This window comes from Amphiura filiformis, chromosome 1, assembly GCF_039555335.1.
Source record: "Amphiura filiformis chromosome 1, Afil_fr2py, whole genome shotgun sequence".
Taxonomy (NCBI): domain Eukaryota; kingdom Metazoa; phylum Echinodermata; class Ophiuroidea; order Amphilepidida; family Amphiuridae; genus Amphiura; species Amphiura filiformis.
In genome coordinates this window covers 91,167,349-91,185,547 of record NC_092628.1, presented here as the reverse complement: position 1 = coordinate 91,185,547, position 18,199 = coordinate 91,167,349, and the positions used below count along the sequence as shown (strand labels likewise).

Here is an 18,199-nt window from a genome sequence, read left to right as displayed (position 1 = left end):
GTAGTACTAAAATAAAACAACTTACTATATCGGGAATATCAAAAAGGGTCGTTACATCAGGTGCGATAATAATTATAGACATGTATCGTGTAATTAATAGAATACTAGTAGCATAGAAGCCACCCATTTTAATACCATTTTCAAATTAACAGGAGCTGTAAAATAAGAAATAGACCCTAAAAGAGAATATTAGGACACTCGATCGTTGAGAACTTTTTTTTTTTGCGTTTTTTAACTTTAATTAGCACAAATAGAGCACATGGATGTATATACTTAGGTTTTTCATCTAAATTAAACGCAAAAGGAAAATAATAATGATATATCTTGGTCCTATTTCATAAATCTTTATGAAATATTTATCTCCCCGTTAATATAGGTACACGGTCTGTAGCACAAAATTGCTTACCTTATTTATCAGCGGATTATCGCATGCGCAGCCTACAGGTACCACTCCACCATATCAGGTCTGAAGTACAGTCTGTTTTATTGATGCTAGTAACACCAGAATGCATGATGGACTGCGTTGTGCATGGAAACGTGTACTTTTGACGCTTATCAAGATATAATTTTTGACGCTTATCAAGCAAAATTAAAAATGCTAAGGTCTACAAAAATATATACGGTACGATATGTCAAAAAAATATGACGGTGTTAGATTTCACCAAATATTTTACAATAACATTTTGACAACATTTGTGTGACTCGGCAGCACAAATGAGCCGTAAATTCCCTAAATTGTATTCTGAGTTACGGTGTAAAATGTGTACGAAGGTCATATTCATCGGTAACTTAAGCTGGCCCGACATCCGTCTCATTTCGATAGTGAAAAACTAATCAATAATCCTATTGTTGAAGTGGATAATAAGCTTCTACCTTAGATGGCTATAGAACTTTTAATAGCTCTGGTCTTTGTTTGCTTATATTGCTAAATCCTGTTCAAGTGGTGGGTTACCAGGCATTGTATTTTGTACAGGTATGCATAACCAACAATTAACAATGAGAGAACTTTCTTAAACCTCGTTGACTTGGGGATGATTTGAAATGACCGCCAATTTATTTATGACTGTTTGATATTTATTGCCAACAATGTGGAAAAAGAGACATATGTAAAAACGTAAAAAGCTATAATTTTGTTGAAGGAGCAAAGTTTAACAAACCATAACCCCGCTTCTGGATATCGTTTGAAGTCAAATGATATACCATTTTTAAGTTTATGATGTTCATTTTTTAAACACGAAATAAAACAAAATTGACCGGGGGAGGAATTTACGGCTCATTCGCCGTGGACGGTCACAAATGCTCTTGCAGTGGTTGTTTTTTCGTATAAAACGTTTTCTAAATGCTTTTATGACCATATAACCCGACATTTAAATGTTATTTAATATTTTGACCAAAACCAAAACGTATAGGCCCTATAACACGTTAATAACACTTTAAAAACATTTTGGTGTTTGCTGACTAGTTGATGCTGTTGCATACTTGTCAAAACACCTCACCGAGCACTGCCCTATCCCTATCAATTTACCATTAATTCTTGGGTTCGTCACGACAGTAAAACTGCAAAATGAATTGAATCAGTAAACTATATAGTTCATATATTTATGCGATCTTGGCCTTGTGTGTATGCAAAATAAATTCACCCAGATTCTGTTTCATTTATTTCAAACGATTTTATTCAAACAGTATAAATGGTCAACAATACAAAGCACATAATTTTTTTTTAAAGTAATGCCCATGGTTTTGAAAGATTACAACATAAACAATAAGCTATAACTTCAATAACCACACGCCACATAACATTACAAACATACCCAAAACATGTGGATTAGTTTCAGTTTCGAATTATACATTAATATCGGATGAAATGTATGATAATTATACATTAAATCATTCTCGTCAACTACTACTAGTTTAAATACCAGTGTAAAGTGATAAATGCAATTTTAATATATGCAAATACGCCGACTCTAAAACATTTGAATTTATCTTACACATTTTCAAGCAACTGATATAATGCTGAAAAATATACTTTAGTATAATAGACAAGGTCATAAAGTAACAAGAAAAAATGGGAAGCATTCAGACGCGACAACAAAAATATTGCACTAAACACACGAATGTTTCTCTTTCTTTTGATGGAAAGACATTTCAAGTTAACATGGTTAACATATGGTTAATATGCCTTTCACAACGGAAACGGTTATTTTAGAGACTTAAAGTACAAGTTGTTGTTAGCATCTGTCATCCATCTAGAGTGTCTTATCAAGTTATCACATCATTATAACAACGTGGCCGAAGACTGGTGTAAACATCGTAAAGGTACCATCATTTTATATGAGGCAAACCGGATAAAATATAAGTATGAGAACACAACCCATTCTCACTCTACTGGGGCCGACCCACTCTGGCTCCATCATGTTATATGAAACAATAGATACACGACAGAGACAAACCGGATAAAATAGGTATGAGAACACAAACCAGCCTCACTCTACTGGAGCCGACCTACTCTGGCTCCATCATGTTATATGAAACAATAGATACACGACAGAAGCAAACCGGATGAAATAGGTATGAGAACACAACCCAGTCTCACTCTACTGGGGCTGACCTACTCTGGCTCCATCATGTTATATGAAACTATAGATGCACGACAGAAGCAAACCGGATAAAATAGGTATGAGAACACAACCCATTCTCACTCTACTGGGGCCGACCTACTCTGGCCCCATCATGTTATATGAAACAATAGATACACGACAGAAGCAAACCGGATAAAATAGGTATGAGAACACAAACCAGCCTCACTCTATTGGGGCCGACCCACTCTGGCTCCATCATGATATGAAACAATAGATACACGACAGAAGCAAACCGGATACAATAGGTATGAGAACACAAACCAGCCTCACTCTACTGGAGCCGACCCACTCTGGCTCCATCATGTTATATGAAACAATAGATACACGACAGAGGCTTATCGGATAAAATAGGTGGAGAACACAAACCAGCCTCACTCTACTGGGGCCGACCCATTCTGGCTCCATCATGTTATATGAAACAATAGATACACGACAGAGGCTTATCGGATAAAATAGGTATGAGAACACAAACCAGCCTCACTCTACTGGGGCCGACCCACTCTGGCTCCATCATGTTATATGAAACAATAGATACACGACAGAGGCAAACCGGATAAAATAGGTATGAGAACACAAACCAGTCTCACTCTACTGGGGCCGACCTACTCTGGCCCCATCATGTTATATGAAACAATAGATACACGACAGAAGCAAACCGGATAAAATAGGTATGAGAACACAAACCAGTCTCACTCTACTGGGGCCGACCCATTCTGGCTCCACTTAAATCTGGTAGATATTTACAAACCCAATTTAGAGGAAACATCTTTGGCCATGCCAACTAGCCAGGGAGTTGGCAGTATCAATTACTAAATGTTTGTACTAGGATATGGGTAGGTGACCTTGTCCTAACATATCACAATGTTCTTTGACAATGGTCTGGACCTTGGCAAGTTGGACATTTCAATTATTATGGATTATGCATCGCCATAAATTGGTGAGAAATATAAGAGACTTTATGAATAAATCCAGATACGTTGTTTCCTCTTTAAACAGTATTTACTTAAGTGAAATGATACCTGCGTTCCAACACCAATTGACCCACTCTGGCCGCAGCAGGTCCCAGTTTGGCCTCACCCTGGGTGGTACTAATATATTGACGACTGCGGCCTCACCCTGGGTGGTACTAATATATTGATGACTGCGGCCGGAGTGTGTCCAATTACCTATTTCCATTTAAAATTGAAATTGCAATGTTGATCTGAACGATTCATTATTCATAGGCAAGAAGGTATTGTTGTTTTTGTCAATCATTAACTCATGCATATTTGTTTTATAAAACAGCTTAACAGTTCAATATTTCCAACAAGACAATTGCATTACTGTTAATAAATTATACAAATGTTATAAAAAGTCATCACTGTTAATATTAAAGAATGCCATAACTCTTAATTTTATAAAATGTCATTACTGTTAAAGTTATAAAATGTCATTACTGTTAATGTAATAAAATGTCATAAAATGTCATGTTAGAAAGCATTCCCATCAGTGTTAGAAATAAGGCGAGGAAGCCCAAACAAAATCTCGTCGTGAAATTTTGTTGAGTTGCATTGAAATCATCCACTGTTTGTTTGTACCAATTTTGCAATTTTAGTTCGGCCGCTGAGATAATCAAACCCAAGGGCTTGATTGGCCCTGGAAATCTTTCTTATTTCTAACAATGATAACCATGATTAGGCTACTACTTTTAATCTGTTTAAAATACTCCTGGTATGAGTCTGCGCGGTACTTTTGTCATGTACTCATCCCAAACCTTGCCATACTTTGCTTTACAACGGGCTTCGTCACGAATACATCGATGGGTCAACAAAATAAACATAAACACTATGTAAAAATATGGCAAGATATCCCCCTCAAAACCACAGGCCAGGCAATATGCGGCAGAACCCATCAAATCTCCAGTATAGTTCATATGACGCGTGACTCCCCACCATCCGGATAAGAGGAGTTTACTCTTCCTCTCCGTGCCGTCACTGCTGTAGTAGGTGGCTTCTAGGTACTTCGGTTTAGCACCCCAGATGAGTCCTTGGCCGTTAGTACGACGGAAGTAATCTTTTTGGGCATTCACAGCGCGGAAGATGAAGTAACCAGCCAATCCCAGGGCAAGAACTGCGGCTGCTACAGGCAGTGGAAGATCAACCGGCTTGTAAGCCAAGTAAAAACCCTAAAGAAAAAAGAAAGCAAATGAACAATTCGACAGAATTTAGTAATGAGCTTGTGTATGATTAGGAGTAAATATGATTTTAGACCCCAACGCATGGAAAAGAGCGTTCGAGAATAAAATTGTTATAACTTAAGAACATTGCCTACTGAAGTACTTGATATTTGAGGGGTTCAAATGGTTCCTATACACAATAAATATGAGTGCATGTATCTGTACCCATCGAACTATAATAAAAGACAAAGATAAAAAGACTAGTTTGCGTCTGACGTCATCTGTCAATCAAAGTCGAGCACGGGCCTCAAGGAAGAACAGATGATTAATTGTGTTTTCAACTGATTGAGTGTCCCAGGTTAAAGAAGAAATAAAACAAACAAACAAACAAACAAACAAACAAACAAACGGTTTGTTAACAAGTGTCGTAATGATATGAGTTGCTGAACACGGCGCACAGTGTCATCGACCCTATATCTTCATAGCAGAAATCGCCATGGTAGGTTGAATCCACAGCCACGACTGGCCATTTGGTTCAGACCTTTGAAGCTCTTTGAGACGAATAATTAGTCGAGGGACATGACTAAGGCTACTCACAATAGCCGGGTAATTGATCTTGGTTGTGCGTGAATAAGCTTGTGTACCCCATTGAGGTCAATGGTCATCGACTTTTATACTGCCCAGTAGTGAGTGCAGCTGTACTACACGATGTAGTCCATACAGGACCAACGCAATATAAAATTAGAGTTTTGGTCCGATTTTGAGTTCAAAGCGCACGGCCAATTTTCAAAGCGCATTCTAGCGACCATCATATCTGTTCAACACGTATTTTCAAGTGTATGAGACCACATCTGGTTTCTTGAGAAAAATTCATTTACGGGAGATATTCATCATTTTCTAACCCGGTATCCGAAGATTTTCGTCTGATATCAAAATCGTGCATAGCAATTCACGTGTATCGATCCCGTGTATTCATTTTAGTGTCTCTGCTGCACCAAATAATTATTAGCCAGGCGGTGTCGGTGTGCGGCGGTAAAACCGGGCGCCTTATTGTTAATTTTGCACCTTCAAACATACAAAGCTATACAAACCATCTCAAAAGTTAGGTCTTTATACTAGGAAACTTTCTTTCGCGAAGGCACCATGTCAACAATGCCTATAAAAGTTGCTTTTTGCCTTGTAAAAGTACGTAATTTTTCGCCATTCACTGCTATTCCTTTTCTCCGATCAGCACCAGATAAATAGACCTTCCTTTTACGCGCTAATTAACCAATCAAGGATCGTACAGAATTTGATTGACAGTGACGTCAGACGCAAACTAGTCTTTTTATCTTTGTCTTCAATTATATAATACAACCCTGCGTCGACGCGTCCCAACATTTAGCCGTGGTGAATGTGTGTATGTGAAGTATTATCGAAAAGCAAAACTTACCTGTAACGTATACATCCATGGCAACCACACGCAGTCTCCCCATCCCAGCATCCAGCCAAAATGATCATGGTGAATATCGATGGTATTCAAGTACCAAGCTTCATTCCAGAAATAGTCAACCACGTACATTGCCTGTTAATTGGGTTAAACACATTAATAACACATGAACTATGCAGCAATTGATCTCCTTTTCTTAGATTTGGGCATTACCCATTACCAGATTAGTTTGGTACTATGGTTTAATGGAGTTTTCATAAAGATTCCTAATCTCCTTTTATAATAAATAAAATGAAATGAAGGCCGAATTAAAGCCATTCGTGGACAACTTCTCACTATTATGATTATTAATTGTATAAATCATTGCTATAAACATTAACCCTAGAACTACGATTCGATTGTTTATCAGTCATAAAAAACGCACGCGTTTACGCCCCCCCCCCCCGCGGTTACGCCCAAACGCCAAGCGACCTTAGCTAATCGTAGATCCATCCTTTGCGGTCATGTTAGTGGTAAAATTTTTACCTGAGCACCTTACCCGTGGGTAGGATTAGCCATCAAAGATGACCATAGAGGGGGGGGGGTGTTGAGGCCCAAATGATTTTCATTTCGCTCTTGTGAAATTGTTCCAAGAGCTACTGACCTTTTACTTCTAAGTTAGGTGAAAATAGTCATTTTCTTATATATTTAGGGGAAAATTCGGTGAAAATCAATTTTGCCTATACTTTTGATAGCCAGAATTTGCATTGGCGCCCTCACATAATGACGTCATGTCGACATTATGTGCACATCCATATGACCCCGCGAGAAAACCTCATTTGAACCCATCTCGCTCAGTCAGTGTTGCCGATACCTTACAAGCAGTGGAAGAAGCACAAAAGTGACTATCCCAGGAATATTTTTTGAGTAAAAAACGTGCCTATTTTGAAAAATATATCTTCTTATTGCCCATCAATCCAAAAATTTGTATTATCATTACGTCGATTTTAAAACAAATGTTCGGGACTTTTGGCTGTTTTGGCTAAATTCAACCTGTACTAAACTTGATATATGAAAACATAAAACATTAACAATGTTATTTTGTCAACACTTAAATACCATTATGTTCGAATATTTGCAGTAAGTTATCAAAAAACGGTTTTGAATGTTATGAAAACGTTTTATACCCTTTATATACCCTTTGTATAACCCGACATTTAAACGTTTTCTGGGAAACTTTTCTAGCCTTTTGCGAATGATGTCGAAACTGTTTTGTGTTTGCTGGGTTAGTACCAAATATAACATTTAGAATTGAAAATTAGGGGAGTGCAAAAACACCCCTCTTCGTAGTTTGTGTTAAAAAAATATGGCTCAGTAGTTCTAGGGTTATAGGTGTCGGCTTTCCAAAGCAGAAACAAAAGGGCGAATAAAAAATAAAAGAAAATAAAAAAAACCCTAATTGAAGCCATTTGGTGGACCATTTTGACAATGTTATTGTGTATAATTTTAGTTTGAAAAATCCGAAAATAGGTAAAATGAAAGTCCAAATTGAAGCCATTCGTGGACAAGTTTTCGCAAAAAATTATTGCTTTAAACATTTTAGTTTTGGGTGTTCAGAGCAGAAGCAAAACGGGATTTGTTTATCCATACACAGGGTTTGAAAAATTTGCAAAATGAAGGTCCAATTGAAGGTTTATCCTTCATGTCCTTAGTGTAAGAGAGCACGAAATACTAATAGGATTAGAGTTAGGGTTAGGATTAAGGGTTAAGGTTAGGGTAAGGGTTAGGGTAGGATTAGGGTTAAGGTTTGGGTTAGAATTAGAGTTGTGATTTGTTTGGTATTCTCTCACACGAAGGATACACCCAATTGAAGCCATTTGGTGCATCAATTTACATTTATTTCAGGGTTTAGAATAGAGATTTAATTATTTATGTGACATACATCACATTGTGGATTGTGACTTTAATTAAAGTGGGAGCCAAGCTCCCGGTCGAAAAAGTGGAAGGGACACTGGTCCCCCTGCCCCCACCACCCCAACCCACCCCCTCCTGATATGTTGCGATTGAGTCATACGCAGTCTGGGCCCGAGATTAACTGAGATGCATGTGGACAAATCAAAGTGAATCATCATTGCACTTACCTGCAGTATATTCACAATCCACATCGAATTCGTCACATAACCGTAAGTATGGTACTGATAGAACGCATAGGACATGTTGATAATAGTCCACGCCACAATTCCAGGTCTACCGTTGAAGAATAATTTGAAATCAAACCATTTTCCAATGCGAGGATTGAATTCGATGCCCATCATGAAGTCGTAGAGGAAGTTGCCTGAGAATTTGCAATCTTTAGCACCAGATGGAAAGTGGTAAGCCTTGATGTAGACGAATACAGAGACAATGTAGCCCAGGATGTTAGCAACCCAAAGCATCTCACCCCAATGATCGAAGACAATGGTTGGAGAAACCCATTTAAATACCAGACCATTAAGAAGAAATAAACCTGTTTAAAGTGATTAAAAGTGCAAATTATTAAGTTCCTGCTTGCTGCATTTTGGGTTTAATAACGAACAGGTTTTACTGGACAACGAGGATCTGGATTCGGTGCCAGTTGGCAAGAATCAAGGATTAGTGATCTGATTCAGAGTTAGCACCGATCCTTGAAGACATACCCTTTCTTGCCACACTGAAGCGAGGCTGGTTGTGCCCACAACTTGACTGGGCAAACTTTGTGCAAAAATGTAAAAATGGCGAATGCCTGTTGTTCAGTGTATTCATCTTAAGCAGTGTTAAGATATCAGTTAGTACATATGAGGCAATGAACATGATGAACAGGTTGCAAAAACTGTGTGCATGCATCGAACCGATAGAATTTCGAGAAAAAATTGTATAATCCAAATAAGATATTTTAAGATTTAAAATTTAAAAAAATTACTTTGCAACATGTTTGAAAAAAAAAAACCCGCCGGATGTTAACGATAGCTGTTATTTAAATTATTAAAATCCCTTTTGTTTACCATTTGAAATAAACCAAGCTTGAAGTCCATTGACTCTGTAGAGAAGCTGAACACCGGACGGAGTGATGGCACCAGGTTGGATCCCACCGACATAACCAGGTACACATTTGTGAAACAAATCGGGAAGATAGTTCAGAAAAACCTGATAAGAAAAACAGTCATAATCAGAAATATTACCAGTCAGCAATTTGATTAGCATAATCGATAATTCGATATTGGTACTTTTTCAAAGAATTGGTCACCAATTTAAAAATACTCGCGGTGTCTTTTTGTATAGGTGCATCTGGATTATATTGTCAAGCTAGTGGTACACACGGTGTCTTTTTAAAGACAGTTCTTGTTTGCAATCATGGTATGTACAATTTGATAAACACCACTGTGGATAAACACCATACTTTGCAGATCTTGGTTCGATGACACAATGGAATAATACATGTAGATATTTATATGTAGCTATTTATGTTAATAAAATTATAGGCCTAAAGGTATCCTCCGTGGGGTGCGTCGAACCGTTCTGAAAGTTGAGAGAGGGGCACTATTCTAATAGTAATAATAATTATCAGTGTTTAATAAAAGACGGGAAAACATCCATCTCTCAACACGCGATGTATTCAAAATTCCCGGGCGCCGAAATTGTCGAGTGCAATGACGTCCCAGTAATACAATGAAGGCTGATGACAATTGAGCACAACCATTACGTCATTGCACTTAGACAATTTCGGCGCGGGAATTTTGAATATCGCGTGTTGAAAGACTACTGTTTTTATTTGTTTTTATGGTCAATATGAGTTTGTTTTAAATAAAACCACGTGATTCGTGCTTGATAATTATTTTTCTAACATATGAGGCATAATGTTATGATTGCTGGAGACTCCCTTTAAGACGAAGCAAGCTTGCCAGTCTGATGAAGTACTCGGTCGTAGCAGCATGAAACTATAACAAGGTATGCCATCAAAAATGGATTTAATAGTATGACTTCCCATCAAACAGTTGAAATTGACACCCAGATGAACCTAATACAACACATAGTTCTGTTATCACTTCTTATTATGAACAGTGGTTAACAATAATAATGTAAAGGTCTCCTCCATGGGCATCGCACCGTTCTGAAAGTTGGGGAGAGGCACTAGTAACTAATTAAAATCAATCATGTTATAAGAAAAAAGGCTATGATGAAACAATTTTCATGAAATCTTAAGGGTCACGGTACACACCGACATCGCCCGGTTAATAATTACATTATACAGCAGAGACACTGAAATGAATACCCGGGATCGACACGTGAATGTGCTATGCACGATTTGATATTCAGACGATAAATCTTTGGATATCTCCCGTAATTTATTTTGTCTAAAGAAGCCAGATTTTGTTCCTTGCACTTGAATATATGTGTTGAACGGATATGATAGTCGTTAGCTTGCGTCTTGAGAAAGAAGCTTGCGTCTTGAACTCAAAAACTTACAAAAATTCTGATTTTATATGTGCCGAACTATAGCGCAGCGTAGGCTAGCTCCACTCACTCGTGGAGGCAGTGTATGACCATTGACCTCATCATGGCGTATACATGCTCACTCACACACAGAGAGGTCAATTACCAGGCTACTGTCAGTAGCCTTAGTCGGATGTCCCTCGGCTCATTATGCGTCTCAAAGGTCGGAACAAAATGGCCATGCGTGGCTGTGGATTCAACCTATCATGGCGATTTCTGCCATGAAGATATCGGGGCGATGACACTGTGCGGTAGAGGTTTTAATTATGAACCCAAAGTATTCTTTATGCCGGTTTGAATAATACTTACCTGAAAAGCTACCCATGATAAGACTATTTTGAAACCATCGGCAGTAATTGGCGGAAGCTGGCTCCAAAACTGCCCCAGAGTGACGTCACCATTTAAAATGCCCAATAATGGTGCTGAGAGTGCGCAGTCGTAGTGGTTACATGATACGTAGAAATAGAAGACCATCAGAGGACAAAATGTGAGGAGACAAATGACAGAAACCAAGCTGAGAATATCCACCTCCCTAAATTTAAAAAGAGATCAGATAAACCGTGCACATTATACGCAAGGGTGAATTTTAAAGGTGGAGAATTATATTAGACCTAATAAAATGATTCCAACATGGACATGATGGAGCAGGAATTGCCACGGAGCAAAAGACAAAATATCATTATTATCATTTTTATTGTTGTTGTTGTTCCTTACCATGCTCTTCCCCATTGTCCATGTTTCCTGCCATCGTCTAATTCGTTGGAGTCGTCATGGCCATTTCTCATTGGCTTAGAGGTCGCAGATTTCTGCTTTGAACTGCTTGATCGAGTAGTCACTGGCATTCTTTCGAAAAAAAAAGGGAAAACTCAATTTCGACTACACACTATACCAAAAGATGAATACAACCTTGTAAATTACTCCGCTCGCAAAAAAAGCTTAAACATTAATGTACGTATGAAATATGAAACATCAGCAAAAATGACTCGGTGATTTTAAGGTTAGCCACTATTTTAAACTGTTGTGATTTGGTAGTTCACAGCATCTTGTGAATGGTAGTGAGCTTTGGCAAAAATTGCATTGATCAATTCATAGCGAGTGTGTATAGAAGAATTCAAATATTACAGATATACTTCAGTTGTAGAACCTGTGGTTCTTGAGTTTTGTTGTAAAGAGGACTAAAAGAACAACACTTTTGTAAAACGTACATAACTCATTAACAACAATAAATCAAGCAAGTTTTCAAAGTATATATATGATTTGTAGAATGAACTTTTGCAAAACTTCAAAGTGTTATTTTTCAATAATATATTGATTTAGTTAATGAAAATCGAATTTATTTTTTGGCTGCTTCGACCAACAATACCTCGTCTACCCTTAAGAGACGGAAATAAACGTACGCGGGTTAATACAGGTTAATATGAAAATTGTGAACCCACTTAACATTAAACATTAAGGTCATGGCTTCTCTGAGCTTATGTTTTCACCGGAACATGAAATCAAAATATTTTTAGCCAACTATTAAATATTGTGTTTCTTTAAAAAAAATATTATAATACTGTGTTTAGTATGTTATATCGCAATATCAGGCTTCTTGAAAGTTCGAAAAGTGGTGGTCATCATCAGTGGCGTAGACAAGATGGGTCAAAGGAAGGCAGCTGCCCCTGTCACCTTTGTTTCCAATGGACATTTTATTGTGAAATGTCATTGTACAAGGAACACATTAAAAAAAAATTACACATAGCCCCCGAATGAAAAGTATTTAATTATCTTTGAAATCACTCAAAAAACATTTTGAGTGAATTTTACATCCGAACTAAGTAATTAATTTTTTATGAGCCTTTTTATTCGACATGTAAAGTCTATGAGGGTGACGATTAGAAATGGACGGCAATATTGAAAACCCTCATTTTGGGCCATTTTAGACACTAAAATGCCCATAAAAAGAATAGCACTTAGTTCGGATGTAAAATTCACACACAATGCTACCTGAGTGAGTCCAAACATAATTAAATACATTTCATTCGGGGTCTATAGCAAAAACAAAAATGTCCTATACCTTAATGGTTATGGAACAAAGGTGCTGTATTAAATAAGTCTTGCCATGCCCCCCCCCCCCCCGTGTGAAGCTGGCCACCCTGATATTTTTAGGCTTTTGGGTACTTTTTAGCCCATTTTAGCCCATATTCGTCAAAGTCCCCCTTGAAGGTTTTCATGCCCCCTTTGCACACCCTAGAAAAAGTGCTGGCTACGCCACTGGGTCTTCTCCACATTTGGCAATTATACCAGTGTTCTTTGCCCTACTCAATTATTCTGTTTAAAACATGCATATAGCATTTTAGATTCGTGTAAAATGTCTAATTCTATTGTCTTCAATACGCGGTATTCAGCTTAACACTTTAGCACATGACAGTAATTAATGTGCCTGAATTTGGATGATTTTTACGATCCTCCCGATGAGCAAATCACTGAATGTGCCTTTTATTTAAATAAATGCTAATATTAGAAATATGATTGATTGTATACTAATCATCGAGGTATTCGCTACTTGCACGGTTCCGCCATTATGCACTATGTGCGGGAGAGCCTCGAACTGGCAGCATACATGAAAGGAAGAATTATGTAACCTTACACAGAACGTTATGACTAGTTCAATTCCCATTCATGTATGCTGCCAGTTCGAGGCTCTCCCGCACATAGTGCATAATGGCGGAACCGTGCAAGTAGCGAATAGTACATCATGACATACGTCCGTAAGCATGTTCCCTGATAAAACCTGTAAAATGGGCTGATTATATATTGACTTTTGTCTTTTGAATAGATATGACCTATTATCATGATTATGATCATTGATCCCCGGCATTGATTTTATAGCTACAGCACCTCGTATGACTTTATGCTTCAAAATATCGAATAGTCTTAAAAGAGACTTTTGAAAAGTTAAACGGTAATATTAAATATTAATTTTATGATAATGTATTGGCCCCCTACCTGTTTGCTAGTGTTTAGAAATCGAGGACAGATTGGTGTTTAGAAAGTTAAATGTCTAGCATTTTTAAAAACACTTTAATGTTTAGATCCTTAACACATTTCATATGATTATGTGTTTAGATGTTTACAATTTAAACATTTTAATGTTTAAAAATGTTTAAATGCTAGAGATTTCACTCAGTTCTAAACACCAATCTGTCCTCGATTCCTAAACAGTATTTTGCTGTGATAGGCCCTATACCTGTAATATGGATAGGCCTACATAGACCTATAGTAGGCCTAATATAAAATGAATACGACCCTTACACTCATGAATCGTTTGCTTTACGCAATAATGCACAATTCAGATGTAATATTTATAAAAGTAGGCCTATTTGATATCAGATTCAAAGTGGCAGACGTCTCTCTGTGAGATAAGCTTGTTTACTGCTATACCTTCTTGCTAGTTCGTCAACAATATGTCTATTACTTAAACACTTTAATGTAAAAACATTTCATTATTATTATTATTATTATTATTATATGATTATGTGTTTAGATGTCTAAACATTAAAGTGTTTAAATGCTAGAGATTTAACTTTCTTAACACCAATCTGTCCTCGATATTACATCTGAATGAACATTGTATTGTACATATTGTGTAAAGCAAACAATTCTACTGGATATTCACGAGTCTAAGGGTCGTACTGTACACGACAGATAAAAATTCAGCCTACCGTATTATCTGCTATTTATTTTGCATTTCAAGGACATGGAAGAGATACGGAGTGTAATGATATGGAGTAGGCTATACTATAATGCGTATTAAAGTTTAATGCATACAATTCTAGCCTTGTAAAGAAGGAAGTTCTTGATTAATATATCCGAATCTTAAAGTAATTTAATTTGAATTTGAACTTTGGTGACTGAATTATCAGACTGAACCAGTTTTATTTTGGCAGTGAGTGAATAAATATATAATTAAATAATAGAAATATTCGCGCCCATGCGTCGCCAACATACCTACAACAACATGGAATTTTGAATTGTAGTGTGAGATTTGTGTCCTTATATTTACATTAACCTAACGATATAGGCATATAACAAAATGTATTGTTACTATTTCAATTTAACAATACAAGCAAACCTGCACAAACGGTTACATACACCCGGCACATTATAATAGCATTTTCCGTTTAACAGAATCACATCGAATTTCCTTACATAAAATAAGGAAAAGCTATATTAATTAACAGAGCGATGATAAGCTTATACTCGAACATGTACAGTCAAATTCTCATGTCGATCTTTTTAGAAAGCTCGCAAACGTACATTAACCAGAGTACATGTCTGTGCACATGAAACCCGCCATAATATAATAATATAACTTGCAACAATATTGAAATCATTATTCATTACGAGTTTATTGTGATTCAATGTACTTACCTAACAGCTGAAAACCGGATACTGTGCCGTCTTCGTTATCTACTGCTGATGATGGCGTTGTTGAAGACTGTCCTCGCTCTATGCATGACACGGTATTATAATATGTATACGAGACCTCGATATAATAAGGTCAATTTACTGTGAACTCGTGGGACTCGACCAATCAACAACAAAGGATCTTGGTCTATGTGAATGAATACAAAGAAACTACAATTTCAGGGGCAGAGAAGTGGGGAGTAAAAAATATAATTGAACTATACCCAACAAAGAGTATTTATTTTGACTAGTTGAGAGAATGCAAAAAATAAATACACGCAAAATATTTTTTTTTGTCTTTGGCCCTTCAAGGAGATTTATTTCAAAGTGCACAAATATTGGTCTTTCATTGAACCAGTACACAGTTTTCCTGTTCTAAATGAAATATTGAACAGTAATCTGAAAGAAACAATAAATTATACTGTAAAGCATAGGCCTATAATTAATTGAATAAACAAGCAATGAATGAATGAATGAATGAATGAATGAATGAATGAATGAATGAATGAATGAATGAATAAAATTTATTGTTGAATGAATGAATGAATTTAAAAGGGCATTTCGTGATCCACAGCCTCATCCCCCCACTCTTCTCAAAAAAAAGTTGAGATTTTTATACCACTGGAAACCTCTGGCTACATAATGTTTATGTCCCAAAAATTTCTTGCAGATTCATTAGTTTTGCAAAAATATCGTCAAATTTGAATTTCGTTATCCTCCTTTAATTAATTAATTAACTAATTAATTAATTAGTTAATTAATTAATTAATTAATTAATTAATACATTATGAACTTATGCTGAAGAATTAAATTATCTTGGTTGAGGTGCAACTAATTAATTAATTAATTAATTAAAGAATGAATGAATGCGGGAATAAGTGAATGAATGAATGAATGAATGGTTAATTATATTAAAGGGTGGTCTTAAATCTGGAATTGCGGAAACTTTTGGGCCTCATAACTGCTAAATTGTTGGTCAAAAGTATATAAAACTAATAGTAATAAAGGTATACATATTTGGAAAGACAAAGACTTGATAAATTCATCTGTGAGGTCAAAAATACTCATTTTTGGAGAAAATCCCGCCCCCAAATGGGTGGGGGTTTTTTTTTTCCCAAATTTTTGCAGTCGGCCCACGTAATTATTCTTCAGTAAAAAGAAAATTTATTAATTTTTAAAAACTAGATCAAAATATCTACGGCATCCGGCACGTTTTTTAAAATTCATTTTGAATTTTGAACATCTTTGAGAAATATTATGCAACAAATTGAAATTTGGGCAAAAATAATCCGATTATTACGTAACTTCGTCAGCGTATAGACATACCTTTGATGCCACACCACTATCTTCTTGGAGATGATGATAGTGCGCAGGGTTTGGGGGCTGAGTGTGACGTGGGTGATTGGATAGCACTTTCTGGCAGCTGATTCCATTTTTCCACCACCCCAGGGTTATGCCGGGTTATATAAAGTGTATGAAACGTTTTCATAACATTAAAAAACATAATCTACTGCCCAGCAAACACAAAATATTTTTTCAGAATACGTTTAAATATCGGGTAGGCCTATATAAAGGGTATAAAATCATTTTAATAACATTCCAATTTTTTTTTGAAAACTTGATACAAAACATTCTAAACATATAATGGGGTGGTTTTTTTTTGGGGGGTGAAAAATATTTTGCAAAAATGTTTGCCCAAAATATTTGCATCACCGTTAAAAAAACATTTTAGGAACATTTCTGTGTTTGCTGGGTGCGAATATTTTAACATACTGTTGCTTGCGTACTGTTTTCCTAAGCCAAAAATTGCTTCCCCCTCCCCTACTTGGTAGTGTAATCCTTTTACAGCTTCATCTTGAGCTATTAAAACTAGGCTCGCCAAAACCCCCCCCCCCCCCCATTTTACCCTCCCACCAGGGCTCATAATTGGATAGCACTTTCTGGGCTCATAATTATTGCACAGCCCTTAGTCTTCATCCTTCCCGGTCTTCAAAGTCCTTTTACTTTTTTGTTCGTTCTTTCTTCTCTTTCTCTCTTTCTTCCTTCCCTTTTTTCAGCCTTCTTTCTCGATATCAGGCCTGCACCCTGTGGGGATGTTTTTCATCTTAATTTGCGCCCTCTGTAGCTCTATCAATTAGCCGTGTTTATTTTCCTTCCTGGTTTAGACATGGCGATTAATACGTGGAGAGATTTCGACTCGTCGGCGTCGCTTCTTGTAATAATTTTTTGTCTTTTGTGCCCATGTAAGTTTATATATTATGATTTGTATGTCGTTAACATATAATATGTCTTTTATTGTAGTAGGGATATTAAATAGTAGCGTGGTCGGCTTAGGTCGGTCGTGGGATGTGGCTGTCATGGCTGTCGAATTCCTCAGGCTTGCTTGTCAGTTGTCTTCAGACAGGGTCTAATTCTGCATAAAACCGGGCAACGTTATTTCTATACATCTGCTGCGCATTCAAATTGCATTGTATTGCATCGTAATTTCATTTGTGTCTATGCTAATTATGTTTACACAACATGAACTCACGTGTTTTCAAGCAAATTCGCCGAGTAGCTCGTTCACGTAGCGGTTTCGTCAACGTTGACGTCGTTGTCCCACTGGCACTGGCCTACTTCATAAACGTAGATTGCCTGGCGATCGGAGTGTTATCGTCAGAGCACCTCGGACTACGATAATAGGTGATCAAAAGTGATCGGAATGTTACAAAAGTACAGATCGCATTCAGCTTACTTCATATGAGATGATCTTTGGAAAAATACGGCATAATTTGTCTTGGTGTTTGCGGAATGCCGTGTAGTAAAATATTAATACGTTGCGGCAATTCATGATTGACAACTAACAATCGGCGTGTCCTTCGTATCCTCCACTGTCAATTTCTTATCCACTCACTAATCCTCACAAAAGCTTTGTGTTGTCTTGATTACGTAATGTGTGGAGGCAAATTGCAATAAGTACAATGAAATAATGAGTAGGGCGGGCTCCGAGGCGGGTTTCTTCTTCATCTTACGTAACAGTATTGTGCTCCAAAAAAA

General features: G+C 36.9%; 2 protein-coding genes across 4 annotated transcripts in view; one reads left to right on the top strand and one right to left on the bottom strand.

The window, feature by feature from the left end:
• LOC140157336 (N-acetylglucosamine-1-phosphotransferase subunit gamma-like) overlaps positions 1-18,199 on the top strand; it is a 77,609-nt gene that overhangs the window by 42,511 nt on the left and 16,899 nt on the right. For 2 of the 3 annotated variants that reach the window (XM_072180493.1, XM_072180502.1), the window contains exon 1: positions 17,277-17,406. The exons of the other annotated variant lie outside the window; for it this stretch is intronic. In XM_072180493.1, coding sequence (XP_072036594.1) covers positions 17,331-17,406 — 76 coding nt within the window. In that variant the 5' untranslated portion in view covers positions 17,277-17,330. Of the gene's footprint in view, positions 1-17,276; positions 17,407-18,199 lie in introns of those variants that run through there. 3 annotated transcript variants of the gene reach the window in all.
• LOC140157287 (7-dehydrocholesterol reductase-like) lies at positions 3,845-15,255 on the bottom strand. Its single transcript, XM_072180432.1, has 7 exons — positions 15,128-15,255; positions 11,429-11,557; positions 11,024-11,246; positions 9,226-9,367; positions 8,347-8,711; positions 6,230-6,361; positions 3,845-4,806 (listed from the first exon to the last, which is right to left on the bottom strand). Exons 2-7 carry the CDS (start codon positions 11,554-11,556, stop codon positions 4,339-4,341), a joined length of 1,458 nt encoding a protein of 485 aa, XP_072036533.1. The 5' UTR covers position 11,557; positions 15,128-15,255; the 3' UTR covers positions 3,845-4,338.

Excerpts from the sequence above, each read along its gene's own strand:
- LOC140157287 (XM_072180432.1), bottom strand. The coding sequence starts at position 11,556 with ATGCCAGTGACTACTCGATCAAGCAGTTCAAAGCAGAAATCTGCGACC. Across the intron at positions 9,368-11,023 it reads TATCATGGGTAGCTTTTCAG|GTTTTTCTGAACTATCTTCC; the intron begins GTAAGTATTATT and ends TTTTCTTATCAG. Across the intron at positions 4,807-6,229 it reads CATGGATGTATACGTTACAG|GGTTTTTACTTGGCTTACAA; the intron begins GTAAGTTTTGCT and ends TTTTTTCTTTAG.